Consider the following 17,673-nt stretch of genomic DNA (forward strand, 5'->3'; position numbering starts at 1 on the left):
TACAAATTGTGTACCTCAAAATAGTACTTAAGTACAGTACTTAAGTAAAAGTACTCCACCACTGGTTCAGAGAATCACTTAAATTCGAGTGGAACGATACAATGCAATCTGAAACGGACAGGATAAAGCATTTATCACCCCTATATGAAGCATTTAAGAGACTAGACTTGCCCGTCGGCCACCGGCCTGGGAACGATGCAACTTGGGAACCTAATAATACCCATTGTCAACTTGTCATAGCACGCGTTTTAACTATCTGTCTGTGTCCCTTTTGTGCCCATACTTTATATGGAGATATCTGTAGTATGCAATACCTGTCGTCATAGTACCCATTTTTATAAATGTTTTTTTTGTGGCTTTCGCCTTTATTTTATATTGTTTATGGAGGGACAGATAGTAGGCTGCCAGGAAATGGGGAGGGAGATGGGGGGGTGACATGCAGTAAAGGCCGTCGGGATCGGGAGTCGAACCCGCGGCACACTGCCAGACTGGATTACTAGCCAAGGACGATGCAACTTGGGAACCTAATAATACCCATTGTCATAGCACCCATTTTAACTATCTGTCTGTGTCCCTTTTGTGCCCATACTGTATATGGAGATCTCTGTAGTATGCAATACCCATTGTCACCCATTTTAACTGTCTGTGTGTGTCCCACATGGAGATCTCTGCATGTCTGTCAGCCTGTGTCTGAAGAGTGCAAACTGACTGTGAAAAGTGGACTGGTTAAGTAATCAATTGGCAGGTGTGGGGTTGCCATAGCAATCAATTGGCTGAGGCAGAGGCTGAAAATTGCACAGGTGAGAGGAGTTGGCCTCAAGTCATTAGGCCCACTGGCAGAGCCTGATCAGAGCCTTTTGTGGTGGTTCTGGACAACGGTGTATGCCACCGACCTGAGGCCGGGCACTGCACTCCCTGCGGGGGTGTGGAACGCGTGTGTCGAATTTGAAGTCAGTGGGGCAAACGGTTCTGGAGTTACGTGCATTATAACCGTATACACACACACACACACGCACGCACGCATGCCGACTAGTGTTGCGCCGGCCGACCTGTAACCCGCAGGTCCCGCGGGTTACCCGTATACTGTGATTTTTACAAATGATTATTGTTGCCACGAGTCCTGGGAGGAAATTTGCACAGCCTACCGGAGTGTTGTGTTGCTGTGCTGGTTGATATCTCCTCTCTCCAATTAATCCCCAAACAGCGCACAGCCGCACACGCTCCCAACGCGCGTGCATGAGCACACCCCGCAGGCACGTAGCAGTAGCACGGCCGCCGCCGCACACAATTATCGTTGTCAACTTTTCTGTTTCTGTTCTAAACCTTTTTTTTACTTTTTCCCTGTGCGTCCTTGAACAGTGGTGAGTTGTGTTTCATGTCAGTAAATGGTTGGACTCCATCTTGCATCTTGTGTTCTGAGTTTTCTGACTCACTCCAGAGCAAGTGAATATTTTATAACCACCAGCAGTCCTTTCCTTCAGCGCGCGTGTGTGTGTGTGCGTGTGCGTGTGCGTGTGCGCGTGCGTGCGCGCGCGCGTGCGTGCGTGCGTGCGTGCGTGGTTTTTACAAATGGTTTGTGAATCAGACAAATATAAATGCATCAAAATGTTTCAAATAGTTTTTCTCAGGTCTTTAGTGACGTTTTCTTTCAGCGTCTGTGCAGTGACAGTCCTGTTGTTCATGTCTGTGACGCACGGGTGAGTCTTTCTTCTCTCCCCTCAACCTCTCTGTCTCCTCTCAATCTGCCATGTCGCACACGTGTGTCACAAATGAATGGCATCGATGCAATGGTGGTCGGAAACACCCGGGACTATGCTTACTTGCCAGTGATATTATTAGCCTTTAAGACAGTTTACCTTTTTTGACAAACAAAAGCAGCATTTAATGATGGCGGGTTTCGGGCCAGGTCGAGTTGTGAAAATTGACTTGGTGCTGCCGGGGCGGGCTGAGCCGAGTCAGATTATTATTACCCTGCTGACCCGCGCAACACTAACGCAGACAGAGATGTGGCGCATTTATAGTTAGATGAATCCCCCCCCCCCCCCCCCTTTTCATCCTCTATTTTTAAGATTTTGTTACAACGTATCTCTGAGTGATTCTTTAAAACCCAACTCTAACCATTTTAATTGAGACTAATATGTTTCTTACCACAGCACACTTTTGCTCACAGCAGCATCCCTAGATCATTCTTAAATGTTTTATGAAAATTGGCCCCTGTATGACTAAGCACAACTGCTACGCCAAAGTGCTTGTATCTCTCTAACAGCTCTCTCTGGCTGGCAAGGTGTGAATGTGGAAACAACAACAGAGCCTGCTGGTGACAAGGACAACTGTGCCAAGTTGGGCACAGAGGGGCAATGCCTGTGAGCCAACATGATGCTTTTAAGAGACTAATAGTCAGGTGCCTTGTTAAAGTACCACTGATTGTTGAACATCAGTCATCAATAAAGACTTTGGTGTTTAATCAACTGCAATTACTGATAAACGGCTAAATCCTCCTTTGGTTTTTCCCAGAGTGCCTCTTCTCAATCTTGGCAGAAAGCCATCACGCTGTTTTGATTCATCTCTTTGAGCCACAATCAAAGTGGGGTAAAGTATCTGGTTTGACGGGCCTGCATGAATCCAATGGATTTGTTTAAGGCCATGCACTCGCTCAGATCGATGGCACCCACCGTAAACAAGAAGGGTAACTCATGCATGTATTTCGGAGAGGTCATTATGTTTCAAAGAAAAGACTCGTTTTGGGTTCCCAGTTTGATTTGAGATTATAATAAATTAGAAGGCTTACTGTATGTATTGATCCACCCCCCCACACACACACACACGTGCACGTACGCGCACACACGCACACACACACACACACACACAGCGGGGGGCAGTGGTAGCCTAAGGGTTAGAGGAGCGTTGAAAGGTTGCCGGTTCGATTCCCCGGACGGGCAGGAACAATCTGGGTCGGGAAGTGATTGGTCATCACTTACCCAACACCGCTGAAGTGCCCTTGAGCAAGGCACTGAACCCCCAACTGCTCCAGTGGAGCTGCTTAGTGGCCAACAGTATAAGACTGTGGTTGTACTGGTCAGCTCCCAGGTTTTAATGTGTGTCTGTCTGTGTGTTTCTATGTCTGAAAATGAGCACTGTCTTGTGCTCAGCTACTACCCTGGGTAAATAAAGGGGAAAACACACACACACACACACACACACACACAATGTAATGATGTTCTGGACACGTTTTGTGAAGATGTGCCTTATGACCACGGTAAAATCAGCCTTTTAACCAGCCCTGAATGGCGGCTGAATGATGCCTCTGAATGTCTACGGCCCGAGTTCACCGCTTCCTGTCGGGGATATTACTGTGGACTTGGAGCAGTATGTGTGACCATTGTCGGACCATGAATGGAATACTTTTCAGAAGCATGAAAGAACATACCGAGGGACACTGGACACTAAATTGCTGCAAGAAAGAACTTAACTTTCCCGTTACCCCGGGTGGCGCGGAGAAATGGAGCAGATTGGTGTCTGTTCTAGTTGTGGTGTCTCCTTTGAGAACGGAAGATTCTCTTACCATGCAACGGAACGGACCTCCCATACAGATACCCTGCTTTTGAAATATGTCGCTAGAATTCTAAAGAAGTTCCCTCTATGTGACGATTACCAGTGGATATTTCATATGACTCACTCACGATCTGGATTGAGGAGCTATGTTTTACAACTTGCGCTCCGTGCCGCTGGGACTCACACACAGTGGTGGAAAAAGTACTCAATTGTTTTACTTAAGTAAAATTACCAATACTGCAATTTAGAACAATTACCAATACTGAAATTTAGAACTACTTCGTTAAAAGTAAAAGTATGGAATTGAAAATGTACTTGAGTAAAAGGTTAGAGTGTCCGCCCTGATACTGGGAGGTCGGGGTTCGATCCCTGGCCGGGTCATACCAAAGACTCTAAAAATGGGAACCAGTGACTCCCTGCTTGACACTCAGCATCAAGGGTTGGATTGGGGGTAAGTCCCTGCGACATACTAGCGTCATGTCCAGGGGGTGTACTTGTACATCAAGCTGCCTCACGCTACAGAAACAGGAGATAGGCTCCTGCCCCTATGGGCCTCATGGCTCGGCAAGGCTACATACAAAAGTACAAAAGTATCGGCATCAAAATCTTAAAGTACTAAAAGTAAAAGTATTCATATTGCAGAATGTCCCATTTCACAAATTCAAAATGTGTAGAAAATAGCCAATGTACAAGCTCACAACGCGACGCATTGTGAGCTTGTAGATTGGCTATTTTAAAATGGCCGAAATGTATAGGGTTGAAGTGGTTAGTGTATGTTTTCTTTTTTGTAATTTATATTTTTTTAATTATAATTTTTTTTGTGTATGTTTTCTAATCAAAATTAAGTAACTAATAACTAAAGTTTTCAAATAATTGTAGTGAAGTAAAAGTACAAATTTTGGCTCCGAGATGTAGTGGAGTAGAAGTAAAACTCGGTGTGTCCCAGTCCCAGTGCAGCAGAACAGAATGGGACTCAAACACAGACTGGGACGCACTGGGACTCGGTGTGTCCCAGTCCTAGTGCAGCAGAACAGACTGGGACTCACTAGGACTCGTGTGTCCCAGTCCCAGTGCAGCAGAACAGACTGGGACTCAAACACAGACTGGGACCCACTGGGACTCGGTGTGTCCCAGTCCTAGTGCAGCAGAACAGACTGGGACTCACTGGGACTCGGTGTGTCCCAGTCCCAGTGCAGCAGAACAGACTGGGACTCAGTGGGACTCGGTGTGTCCCAGTCCCAGTGCAGCAGAACAGACTGGGACTCACTGGGACTCGGTGTGTCCCAGTCCCAGTGCAGCAGAACAGACTGGGACTCACTGGGACTCAGTGGGACTCGGTGTGTCCCAGTCCCAGTGCAGCAGAACAGACTGGGACTCAGTGGGACTCAGTGGGACTCGGTGTGTCCCAGTCCCAGTGCAGCAGAACAGACTGGGACTCACTGGGACTCGGTGTGTCCCAGTCCCAGTGCAGCAGAACAGACTGGGACACACTGGGACTCGGTGGGTCCCAGTCCCAGTGCAGCAGAACAGACTGGGACTCACTGGGACTCAGTGGGACTCGGTGTGTCCCAGTCCCAGTGCAGCAGAACAGACTGGGACTCAGTGGGACTCACTGGGACTCGGTGTGTCCCAGTCCCAGTGCAGCAGAACAGACTGGGACTCAGTGGGACTCACTGGGACTCGGTGTGTCCCAGTCCCAGTGCAGCAGAACAGACTGGGACTCACTGGGACTCGGTGGGTCCCAGTCCCAGTGCAGCAGAACAGACTGGGACTCACTGGGACTCAGTGGGACTCGGTGTGTCCCAGTCCCAGTGCAGCAGAACAGACTGGGACTCAGTGGGACTCACTGGGACTCGGTGTGTCCCAGTCCCAGTGCAGCAGAACAGACTGGGACTCAGTGGGACTCACTGGGACTCGGTGTGTCCCAGTCCCAGTGCAGCAGAACAGACTGGGACTCACTGGGACTCGGTGGGTCCCAGTCCCAGTGCAGCAGAACAAAGTTTCCAGGAATAAACTGGCATATCTTTGGCAACATCGTAAATCAAAGGCAATTGATATCATCCTGAACAACAGCTTTTTCTCTCAACTACCGCCCGCTGTTAGTAGCTGTATATTATTATAAGGCTAATTCAATAACCAAAACGCACCCACCACTAATTATGCCCCTGGCCCTGCCCCCTTGGGCGGCTGTGGCTCAGGAGGTAGAGCAGGTCGTCCAATGATGATCCCTGGGTCGGCGGTTCGAATCCCGGCTCCTCCTCCTGAACACATGTTGAAGTGTCCTTGGGCAAGACACTGAACATGCCTCCAATGAGTCGGTCGGTGTGAGCTCGCCACCGTCGGTGTGTGAATGTGGGAAGTGAGGACGCTGGCGTCGACTGTTCGCCGCTTCACCTCCCAATGTATGAATGAATGAACGATGAATAAAGCGATTTGAGCACTTGGAAAAGCGCTATGTAATGCAATTCATTAAGAAATGCAATTCATTATGACGTCGTTGGCTCAATTCCAATGTCCGCCCTAAGACCTCAAGCCCTGCACCCCATAGACAGTGTTGGGTAATATTACTTATGAGAGTAATATGTTACTTATTACGTATTACTCCTTAGAAAAAGTAATAATTACATTACTTATTACTTGGAATCAAGAGTAATATAGTTGCATATTACTTTATATTACTTTTCTACCAGCCAGCTCCTTTTAGAATTGAATCCAATTTATTGGAATAATAAAAGTTTCCAATCAGCCAAACTGAATAATTGCAAGGATATAAAACAAAATAGTCTCTCAGTCTTTTTCTGCTGCATATTCCACATTTGAAATTCAACATAAAAAATCTGAACTGCACACACATGGCTGCAGCATCTCAAAACGGACAGTGTATTGTATACAATACATCAACAAACAATAAAAATAAAGCAACAGTCTCTGACCTTTTTGAGGCAGCCTGACATTGGAGTTAGACCTCACAGGTATTTTGATGGACTATGATCAGTATGAATGTCATGGTCAGGTCACGTCCTGAGCCCCTCCCTGTTTGCCCATGATTTCCTCTGCCTCTCCCAAGTCCTGCTCCTCTGACTCTGATTGCCCTGAGTGCCATCACCTGTGCAGCCCAGATGAGCCAGGTTGGGTGATGAGCTGAGCTCCAGTGACTATTTAAACTCTGCCTTGTGTGTGTTCAGTGCTGGATCTTAAGTTAGGGTGCTTTCGGAAATGCGCACCGGGAATGTGGTCAGTTTGTTGAGTGTGGTGGGCGGTGACGTCACAGAGTGCGTTCAGTGTGCCTTATTTACGAACGACCACAGCTGTGACGCATTCACACCGGACAACCCCAGCTTCAGGGTAGGGTCGCTCAGTGCGGGCACTCGGCACACCCGGTGCGCAGCGCACTGGATTTTCGAACGACAACGCACCGAGTGCACTCAAGTGAGCACACCAGTGCGTTCAGGGCGCATTTCCGAACGCACCCTTAGTGTCAAGTTTTATGTTCAGTACTTCTGTTATCCTACTTGTCCTGCCTTTGTTTGAGTTCCTGCATTTGGGTCCACTCCTAACACCTACAAACCGTGACAATGAGGGCGATTGTAACATCTCCTCTACAGTGAGTCTGTCTTCAAAGTGCCAGTACTTAGAATCATAACAAACGTTGGGTACAGATGTAGACTATGTATAGTATGCTCTCAGGAGTTAAAGCTCTATAAGGGTCCATTTGGTTACCAACTCATCATCATTTAGCTGTGGACCACCTGGAGTGTGCATGCCGGTTACTCCGGTCTCTCGTCTTATCTAACAAGTTAAATAAAAACACGTTTCACCTTAATATCATAGACTGCAAAATACAGATTAAAATGATCTGATTATGTATCACTCCGGTGTTGTGTGGAGCTGAAAGGCATGATTCAATGCCAGCCGAATCTCTGAAGTCTCTGAGATAAACAACAACAAGAAAGCATGACAGGCAGTGGACAACTAAAACTATTGCAGTTTAAATGACTTTTCAGAGGTTTAAATTAGAGCCTATATATTTTTGTTTTATGTATTTGACTGTTTTCTTCTGTATTGTTTGTATTGTAGTATTTTTATGTGTGGAGACTGCAGATGAAAATTGCAGATGGAAATTGACTAAATCCAGCATTTTTACATCCAATCGGCTGAATGAATTCACGTTTATGTATTGAATTACTATGCATTAATTGTCTAAAAATGAACACATGAAGTAAAGTAGCTGGACCAACTATTGCAGAGTTTAAGTGACATTACTGGTTGCACAACAGTTAGTAAAGAACAGAGTCACAGACCTGACAGTACAAAAAAGTGTATAGATAGATTTTTATTTCGGTCCATAAAAGGAAAAAGGAGTACATACAAACGTACATTAAAATCCACTAATACTAGTGGTACCGAAAAGGTGAGGGCAGAAGCCGAGGCTTATCGCCTACCCTTTTTAAACATACGGTAACTCAGGTTACACAAGGCAGAGTACATATTGTCAGACATAGATTTCATAAAAACTATAAACTTCTGGCCATTGATTGTTAGGAAGAATCTAAGCCAGGCTTAGATTTTGCCTACGAACAAAACATTTGATTTTGGGTATCAATTAATGTATCAATTAATGATTGTGACTCATTCTTTGCTACTGCCATCCATGCATTCTGAGGTCTGCGTGTTCAGCACATGCCTATAGAATCGGAAACATAATTGTGTTATTTAGGTCTTTACTATGAATCCAGATTCACAGGCATATCCCAAACCTTGAATCGTGTACCTATTGTAAGTGTGTTCTCATTGTGAGAATGAGACTCCAGTATGCCAAGTTGCTGCAGTGCTTTTCGCCAGAAGCATTCCTCTCTCTCTCTCTGTACGCTACTGTGTTTTTTGCTCTCTTTGTATAACACAAGGTTAGGGTGCTGCTTAGTGCTTGGCATGCATAATTAGTATGCCATGTGAGGCTGAATTACAGAAATATCCATGATTAAAAAGTCAACATATACATATGTGACCAGATTTGAATGAGAGCCTGCCATCGCGCAAATCCAGCTTTTCACCATGCAGAGGAGAAAACATTTTTTCTTTTCTTTTTAAATGAGTTAATAGCACAGGCAGACTCTTCACATACTAGAGCATGTCTGAAATAAGTGTCAGAGCTGAAATCGACATGTAAATATGAAATAAATGCTTAAACATGTAGATAGGTGTAATGTTAGAGTCCACAGAAGTGAACCTTTCAAGCCTGTTTTCTCAACTCGCTGTTTTCTGCAAGACATTACTCTATAAGCTGTATCTCTCAACTCAACTCAAACAAATGAAAAAAACAAAAATTCAAAAAGAATCCAATGGCAGTCCCTCAGTCAAATTTGGTCACTTATATTCTACAGTAAGAAGGTCAAAAGTCATTGCTGTGCTATAATAGGAGTCACAGTACTTGGTGATGGTAGCACGGAGCCATTGCCTGATTAGTTGTCCTCCATTTCACCTATGTTTCGACCTCTTGTGCTGCAGGGTTGTTAAGAGGTGAAGCATTTTGTCGATGCTCACGGGCCGAGGAAACTTAAGGCCGTTGGTGTGATATTGATTTACTGACAGTGGAGGAAGAAGTACTCAGATTGTTAATGGCAATAACACAAAGTAGAAATACTCTGTTACAAGTAAAATGCAGCAATAGAGTAAATGTACTTACTGTGCTTACCTTTTTTTTGCTATAGATAAATGCAAGCGTGTGTAGCGATATGATGCAGCTATATCTTCTCCATTCTGTCTCTCATAGGAAAAATACTAGTAGCTGCAAAATGCAACATCCCTCCTTGCCTTTTCCCCTGCTCTTTTTCTGTCATTTATCCACATACTGTACACCTGCTATCAGAAATGAATCTCTGGTTTCCAGACGGAAATACAGTTGCACCTTCCAGCTCTTTCACTCACACAGACAGACACACACACACACACACACACACACACACACACACACACACACACACACACACACACACACACACACACACACACACACACACACACACACACACACACACACAATATGAAACTTTTTTCTTACAGAATGCACTTTTTAACAATCCATCGTTTAGCTTCTGTGGAGATGGCACAGTATGCACCCTGAAACTGCCAATTTACATATTCTTGTGTCTACAGCGAACTTCGCTCAAAGCAAAACTGTTTGCCATGTTTCATTTTGTTGACATTGTTATTTTTTAGCAAAAGGCCGATGCACACCTCAAGGCTATTGACAGGTGCGTAGAGCAATAAAGCATACTTGAAAGGGTACTTTGAAAACACAAAATGTCAGAAAACTTGCCAAAAATGTTTATTCAACGTTTCGGTCTATTCGACCTTCATCAGGACAGACAATCTTGACATTGTTATTGACATAATGGCTTGGGAGGCATACATTACAGTACAATTCTCAGTGGTTAATTTAACTCTAGCCTCGGAAACCCAGACGTTTTTATTTCCAGGGAGGAAAAGAAAGTCTGGGTCCGAGTCCACTTCAATTCGGCATAGAGTAGCACAAACATCACTCACTCTCTGCTGATTTCTGATCGTCTGCACCTTTGTTAAATTGACACACACATGCACACATATACACACACACACTCCTCTCTCTCTCTGTCGCTCTAATTAATCAGTCTCATGTCTAGCAGCTGCGCATAGTTTCTGCCGGCGGATCGTGCCGGGAGCTGCCTATGCCATAAAAAGCATAGGTGAGTTCCAGGCTAATTTAACTCTAACATGGACCCAAGATACATGTTTTGATTAACACAAGGACTTGAATGAACAACTACTCTACCAGTACCAGAAATGCCGTCGATACTTAATTGCTTCAGCTGTATCAGCATTCGGTATAGCTTGGACGGGCTACATCTCTGGTAGGGAAGTGACACACTCAGTGTTGTTTTCGTCAACTAAAATTAAGACAAAAATTGTTCGTCGACTACCTTTTTCCACTTACGACAACTAAATGGAAACTACATGAAAACTAAGCTATGATGACTAAAACTAAGACTAAATATACTGACGATTTCATCAACAAAAAAAAACTAGACTAAAATGTTAGGAAGGGACTAGTGGACAAGAGATCCAGTATAAGTCATTTTACACTTGGTTGCATTACATGCTGAAAATAGCAGACCTGCAAGCTCACAACGTGTAGATTTAGTCGACTAAAATCTTATGATATTTAACACTAAAACATTCCGGGTGACTAAAATGTGACTAAAACTAAATGCAAAACTATTCAAGAGACTATGACTGAAACTAAAATTAAAATGTGCTGCCAAAAACAACACTGGACACACTATAGGCCACTATAGACACTTCATTTAATTACATTATTAGTTACAATTTAGATAGCTCAAAGAAGGCAAGGCAAGGCATTCACACCATTACTTTCTGACACCCACTCTCATTATCTGGGACATTTTTAATATCGTCTCTCTGTGCAGGTTGGAAACCTTGTATGTCCAAAACGGTTCCTTTTTCATTATTGGGAAAAAAGAAAATAATTGAATATGACAATGGCCGATCTGCAAGCTGCAGCTGCTTGTAGATCTGCTATTTTCACTATCTTTGTGCGACATGCAGTCTTTTTTCTTTTTTTTAATGGTTTTTTTTGTGCCTTTCGCCTTTATTTTTATTTTTTTATGGAGGGACAGACAGTAGGCTGACAGGAAATGGGGAGAGAGATGGGGGGAAGACATGCAGTAAAGGCCGTCGGGATCGGGAGTCGAACCCACGGCACACTGCCAGACTGGATTGCCAGCCAAGGTGCCTGGACCGCTGAGCCATGGCCCAGGCTCGACATGCAGTCTTGTATGATGATGGGCATTAATTACCCAACCCCCCCCCCCCCCCAACCCCGTTATATGTGTGTGTGTGTGTGTGTGTGCGTGCGCGTGCGTGCGTGCGTGCGTGCGTGCGTGCGTGCGTGCGTGCGTGTGTTCAAAAGGTCAGATGAAAGAGAAAGTGAGGGGGAGAGACATGGGGAAGGGTATAGCATGCATTATATATATGCATGTTAGACTAAATCAGTGAAAGCAGAGACCCAGATGTACAAACACAAAGAAAAGACTTATTGCTGATACCCATGAATAAAATATATCAGGCTCACCATATCCATCACGGCCTATAGTCACAATTCCTTATTTTCCTTCGTTTTTCAGGAAGGGGTAAATATGATTTAGCCAATCGATTGCTGCATGAAAGTGTTGCCTGGCGATGAAAGATGATCGAGGTCTGCTACTCTGCTTCTCTTCCATGTGATCTGATTAACTTTTGGTGGAATCTATATGTTCTTAGATATAGTTCTTCTGTGTCATGCAAGGATTGTGCACTCAAATCAATTGGTGTGCTTGTGCTAGTATGTCTCAACTGGCTGTCGCTGTCCCTCTGGACAACTTACTAACTAGGATAATGTATTGGTAGCAAGGGGCCAGTGAGGCACTCCAACGTTGAAGCACTGGGCCCTAGTGGTAAGAGGAGGGACTACAGGCGGACCCGTGGATTCATGACCGGGAAACCCCGTGCAGCTGGGCTTTAACATTGAGCGCTCGGTTGCACTTCCGCATTGGACCACCAAAATGTGGTGGTCCAATGCAGAAGTAGACGTTTTGAGACGGTCCTTCCGGGTGCTTCAAAACGCCACTGAGCAACTTCCACTGACATGAATAGTGGAGGGGCGGAGCTTCGCGCCAGATCAGTCTCTATCCTTTTATATACATATATACTGTATGTGGCAGTTCACTGTGCCACTGACACCGAATTGAACTCTGAATTATTGTTTATGTTTATGTTGCAGAGAATGACATTTGTTGGACTAAATATATATATTGTTTGGTGCTTGATTCAAGTTGATTGATAATTGGTTGACTCCATTGTAGGGAGCAACTATCAGGTGTGGGGAACATACCAACAGTATGAGGGTTTGCTTGAGTACCCTGCTTTCTCATTGATTATATGATGTGGATAATTGGTTGAGTGATGTATAATATGTGATGAATAATATGTGTTGTCCCTGGACATTAAGAAGTTACTGGTGTAGTTGTGGAATCAATTCAGGGTGGTGTGTTCCAGTGGGAGGTGCTTAGCCTTTATAAGTAGGGAGGCCTCGGACTGTGGAGGTGGAAGGAGCTATAGGGCCACCTGTCCCAGTAACCCTGTAAATACTTTTGTTCGTCTGTGTGAATAAAGAAAAAACGCGTCTCTGCATCAAGGACTGCCTGGAGGTTATTTTTTCCTATTTCATACTACCCACACTAGGCAAAATGTGAAAATATGCATAAAGGAAGTTCACCTTCATACTGACCCTATAGCTTCCCTTCCATCGCAAAAATAGTCTATCTTAGTGAGCTTGTAGATCAGCAATGTGTGTGTGTGTGTGTGTGTGTGTGTGTGTGTGTGTGTGTGTGTGTGTGTGTGTGTGTGTGTGTGTGTGTGTGTGTGTGTGTGTGTGTGTGTGTGTGTGTGTGTGTGTGTGTGTGTGTGTGTGTGTGTGTAGAGGGAAAAATGTGTGTAGCAGTATAACCAAGTTTAAGTGGTTAAAGTTAATCAGGGGAGATAATTCCACAAAGATCATTTATAATTAACATCAGTTTTATAAATGTTCCAGTTCCAATAATGTCTGCAAATGTTTTTTGTTTAATTGATTTCACTGGTTTATCTTGTATCCTGTATGAGTGTTCAGATAAAGTTGACACCCTATATCTCATTTTCAATGTGCCTCAGCATGGCATCAGAAGCTGGCAATAAACACACATGGCTTGTGAGATAGAGATGGTGTGGACTCCACACTGTGGAGCATACATGGGCAACAGGCGGCCCGGGGGCCACATCACTTAATGCGGCCTGCAGGTTAATATAAGAATTCTGATATATTATATTCCTTTCAGTTACAATTCCTCAATTTTAAAGTTTTTTATTAAGCATAGTAGAGGCGTTTGGACAGGGGAAAATGCAGTACATATGATATGTTATGCTTCTTTTTCTTTTATAAAACAAAACAAAACAAAACAAAACAAAACAAGACGAAGACGACCCCCCACCCTCCCACTTGGAACTTTGACACCTTCTCCTTTCACCGTATAGGTTTTTTTATTTTGATTAAATAAATAGTAGCAATAGTCAGCAAGGATTTATGAGCATGAGAGAAAAAAGATATGAGAAGTAGAAAAGAGAGAGAAATAGACAGAAGTGAATGGTGAGATAAGGACTCCATGGTGTTGTAGAAGAGAGTGGCAGAAAGATGCAAACATGATCTGCTTTAATTACTTAATTACTTCATATGTCGCTTAATGACTAGTGTGTTGCCTTTAAGGCAAAAGGTTACCATTGTCTGTAGTAATGTGATGGTACATTTGTATTTCTGTTTACCTTAGAAGGGCTTTGAGTACATTATTGTGAAGGTGGTTACCAGTGCTTTTACTTTGAAAACTCTTTGTATTTAATGAGTCACTTCCTGTCGGCACCATTTTGATGCAGCAGTGCATGGAGAACATCACAGGCTGTTCAGAGCTGTGAGCCTAAGATCCCATCTAACCTACTTGGAAGCATTTTAGAGGCAATGCCGTAAGTTGTGTTGTTTTTCAGTTGTTAACCATCCTTCTGTGACCACTTTGTGACTATGTACATGTTTTATTTGGAATTTGGGAAAGTTAATTATTGTTGAACAATGTTTGCTGCTGATGTGCAGAGCATAGTAGACTAGAGTGCGCAGGTGTATGTCATCCTGCTAATTGCCATGAATGGTGTGTAGGTGATTATAGCTACTCAATTGGTTTCTTTTTACTGTGAAATTATGTCTATTAAGAACAGACCCTGAATGTTTGTATTGTTGTTTTCACCGTCAGTGAATGGTCAAATTGTCTCTGTTGTCATTGGCTGTGGTTTAACTCTGTGTTTAGTGACAGTTCTCTACACTGCATGAGAACACTACAACTAGTATTAAAATGTTATTGTCTTTTTTTTGTGTCCAATTTATTTGGATTTAGTTCGTAAAGTAACATAACTATAACTAAATGCATTTGAAATTGCATAAAAGGGTTACTTTTCAGGATTCTAATTAAAAAATGACCAAAAAAAATAAATAATAATAATAATAATAATTCAGGATTTCAATTCAAATATAGCAGAAATAGCAGATCTCAAAACGTGTCGCTCTGCGACGCGTTTTGAGCTTGTAGATCTACTATTCTTTTGCTAAGTAAAGACGGTAATATGCAATGCGGCCCTCTGGGGTGAGTGGGCATGCTTTGTGGAACACAGTGTTCTCGTCCGGATATGGTGGACACGGCAACACGTAGATCGTCCTTCACTCTGATTAGCCTCAATTTGTATTTGTTTTTGATAAATGTCAATGAAGAAAAGGTCAGACAGGTGGCCTGCGAGGGGAGTCTGTGCACGTGCCTGAGAGGAAAATGCACACACCTTCGCACAGCTCGAGTAGCCTATAGTCAGGTTGGCGCCGCAGTTCCGTCTATTTTACGTTGAAAAACTTCTCTGGTTTATCAGTGTGCCTTTTTAATTATATCTTAATTTTTACTGGGTTTAAGCTTCGGTGTGCCAGAATCACAGAGCACACAGTACAGTACACGAGGAGGATGCCTTTCATAACATGGCAGGTGAATCCATATTGTAAAGGATTTGGTGGTTTCTCACTTGCTATCGAGGTCCACGATACTTGTGAGGTGTTGTACTTTCAGATGGATGCTGCTGTTCCCAATGTTATCGTGGTATCGTAGTAAAAATAGGGTGCGTGTATATACCCTGGACGGATATATACTGGCATATATATATATATATATATATATACTGGGCTTACTGGGTCCTTTCAAACAATTATTTGTCACATAGGCAGGACTCGTATAGTGTTCAACATTACCGGGTAATATTGGGCTACATTATTTTGCTTTACCTAATAAGCCGTTTGCCCTGCAAAGCTCTTGAAGTTGTCAATTAGCAGTGTAGGTTATCTGTTCTTTTTATCCTTTAACTTTGAGCATCATTATTTCATTTCAGTACGATGAATGGAAACTGGAAAGTGACTTGGCCTATACTCAAAAAGCCCAAAAGCGCTCGTTTTTCTTTACCATTAGTCTGAGTGCCTTTTCTGAGTGCTTTTCTAATTTTTATAATTGATGTTAGTAGTTGTTTTAGTTGTTCAGTGTGCAGGGCTTACCTCAGAATGCAGTGGATATGATGTTCTTGTTTAATACATCTACTGTACAGTAGCTGCTGCTTGTACGGTTGTTTGTTGTGTCTTGCAGATTTGCCATGAAGCAGTGGTTTGGCTATGATTAGAGATGTCAGTACATTGTACAAGCATGTACTCCAAAGTGGGTCGTGAGAAGGGGGAGACATACGGGGGGGAGACATACGGGCCTTGCACATATCACCTCATTTTCTGCTACAAGCATGCACCTATAGAGTATAATCTTAATCCCCCGACCATATCCAGCTCCCATGTAGCTACACAGACGCACATTTCCTTCCCTCTCTCATCTTTCCTCCCTTTTACCTCAATCAATTCCTTCAGCTATACAGATCTCTCTTGCTCTCTCATATAGGAAGTTTGTTTGATTAATTATTTGTAGTTATTAGAGGAAGAAGAGGTGGAGAAAAGGAAACGCCAAAGGAAGAAGGATTATATAACTTGGTTTGAGATCTTCTGATCGTACAGTGATGGAAAACTTCATAATAAAAAAAAAAGGAAACTGGAGACTGTATTACAGATACTTTTTTTTTAAGATACCCGTTCACTCCGGCATGTTGTACTATTTACATAGGCTTCAGATAACAAACACCATGACAAAAATAATCTAATCCGTCTAATGGCAATGCTGTTTCATCTCTGTTCCATGTTTGATATGTGATCAGACCCTTAAGACGCATGTAGAATTATAATACTGTATGTCTCGAGTAGGGATGTCCGGACCCGATACACTTTTTTCGTTTCCGAGATTTCTGTGTCTATACCGATACCGATACCAGTGAAAAATATTTATAATACAAAAAGAAAATCACCGACCGGGAATAGTGTTTATAGCTACAGTATCTACATAGCTATATACCTCGTGTTGTGTTTATAGCAGACTCCTCACTCAAATGTGCACTTGCACATTGGGGGGGGGGGGGGGGGGGGGGGGTGCTGCTCACAGAGAGTAAAATAAGTATTGCTATCCCAGATTTAACAGCCAGGCGACGGCCGCTTCACTGTTCTACCGTGGTTCCGGGGGCTTGTTAAGACCATGTCTGGAAGACAGGAGACTTTAATCTCAAGGGCATGATGTAGGCCAGGGGATGTAATTCTGGGGCTTTACATTATTCCATGTCATACTATTATGGTGTGGCTCTCTGTAGGAGGCTGGCTGTCTGTAAGAGGGTCGTCTGTGTTTGTACGTGAGAGTGTGTGAGAGTCCAGAGTAAATAATCTCACACACCTCTTGACATTGGAGCAATGCATGCACGCCGTTCCCGTGGGGATCCTGAGATCAACATGATTTGATGTTTTAGAGAGAAACATTCCGAATCTGAGGTTTATTACAAATGACAGTGTTGTTCTGCTATAATGAGGCATTTGCAGGAGTCTGTTCTGTTCCGTCATAGTAGTGCTATAAGTGGAAACTGGGACAGTGTGTCACATCCCCTCCAGCCAAACAGGAGAGGAGAGATAGAGAAAATCCTCAATGCAATCTTGCAGGCGCACCATCTATAGCAATAGCCCCTGCAGCAATGTCCATTGTCTTAACCAGGATAAACTCTACAATTATCTTGTATTGAAACTATAATCCATTGACAATGATCTCTGATAGTCTTCATAACCTTAGGTTTTCATGCTTACAAGTAGGGATGTCCCGATACACTTTTTTCGCTTCCGATCCGATCCCGATACCACAATTTCTGCGTTAGCCGATACCGAATACCGATACCAGTGTCGTGATCTCATGTGTTTATAGCAATCTAGCTATATATCTCGTGTTGTGTTTATAGCACTCAAATGTGCACTTGCAGTTTGGGCAACTCCAAAGCAAACTCCACATGCCCCAACATTTTATTTAGTGTCAACCCCTTACCCCTGTGTCGGATCTGTGGTTAGACTGGCATATTCAC

General features: G+C 43.5%; 1 protein-coding gene across 4 annotated transcripts in view; it reads left to right on the forward strand.

Annotated features, from left to right (window-relative positions):
* Window positions 1–17,673, forward strand: part of LOC306939789 (transmembrane protein 132C) — a 220,629-nt gene that overhangs the window by 33,607 nt on the left and 169,349 nt on the right. The window contains exons 1-2 of one of the 4 annotated variants that reach the window (XM_079524489.1): window positions 12,685–12,794; window positions 14,050–14,133. The exons of 1 other annotated variant lie outside the window; for it this stretch is intronic. Coding sequence is in view for 1 of the 3 variants with exons in the window: in XM_079524488.1 (XP_079380614.1) it covers window position 7,160 (1 nt within the window). In the remaining 2 variants the exon portion in view is untranslated. Of the gene's footprint in view, window positions 1–7,127; window positions 7,161–12,684; window positions 12,795–14,049; window positions 14,134–17,673 lie in introns of those variants that run through there. 2 more of the 4 variants (XM_079524488.1, XM_079524490.1) reach the window with 2 other exon arrangements.

This window comes from Electrona antarctica (assembly GCF_951216825.1).
Source record: "Electrona antarctica genome assembly, chromosome: 16".
In the NCBI taxonomy this organism is placed as follows: Eukaryota; Metazoa; Chordata; class Actinopteri; order Myctophiformes; family Myctophidae; genus Electrona; species Electrona antarctica.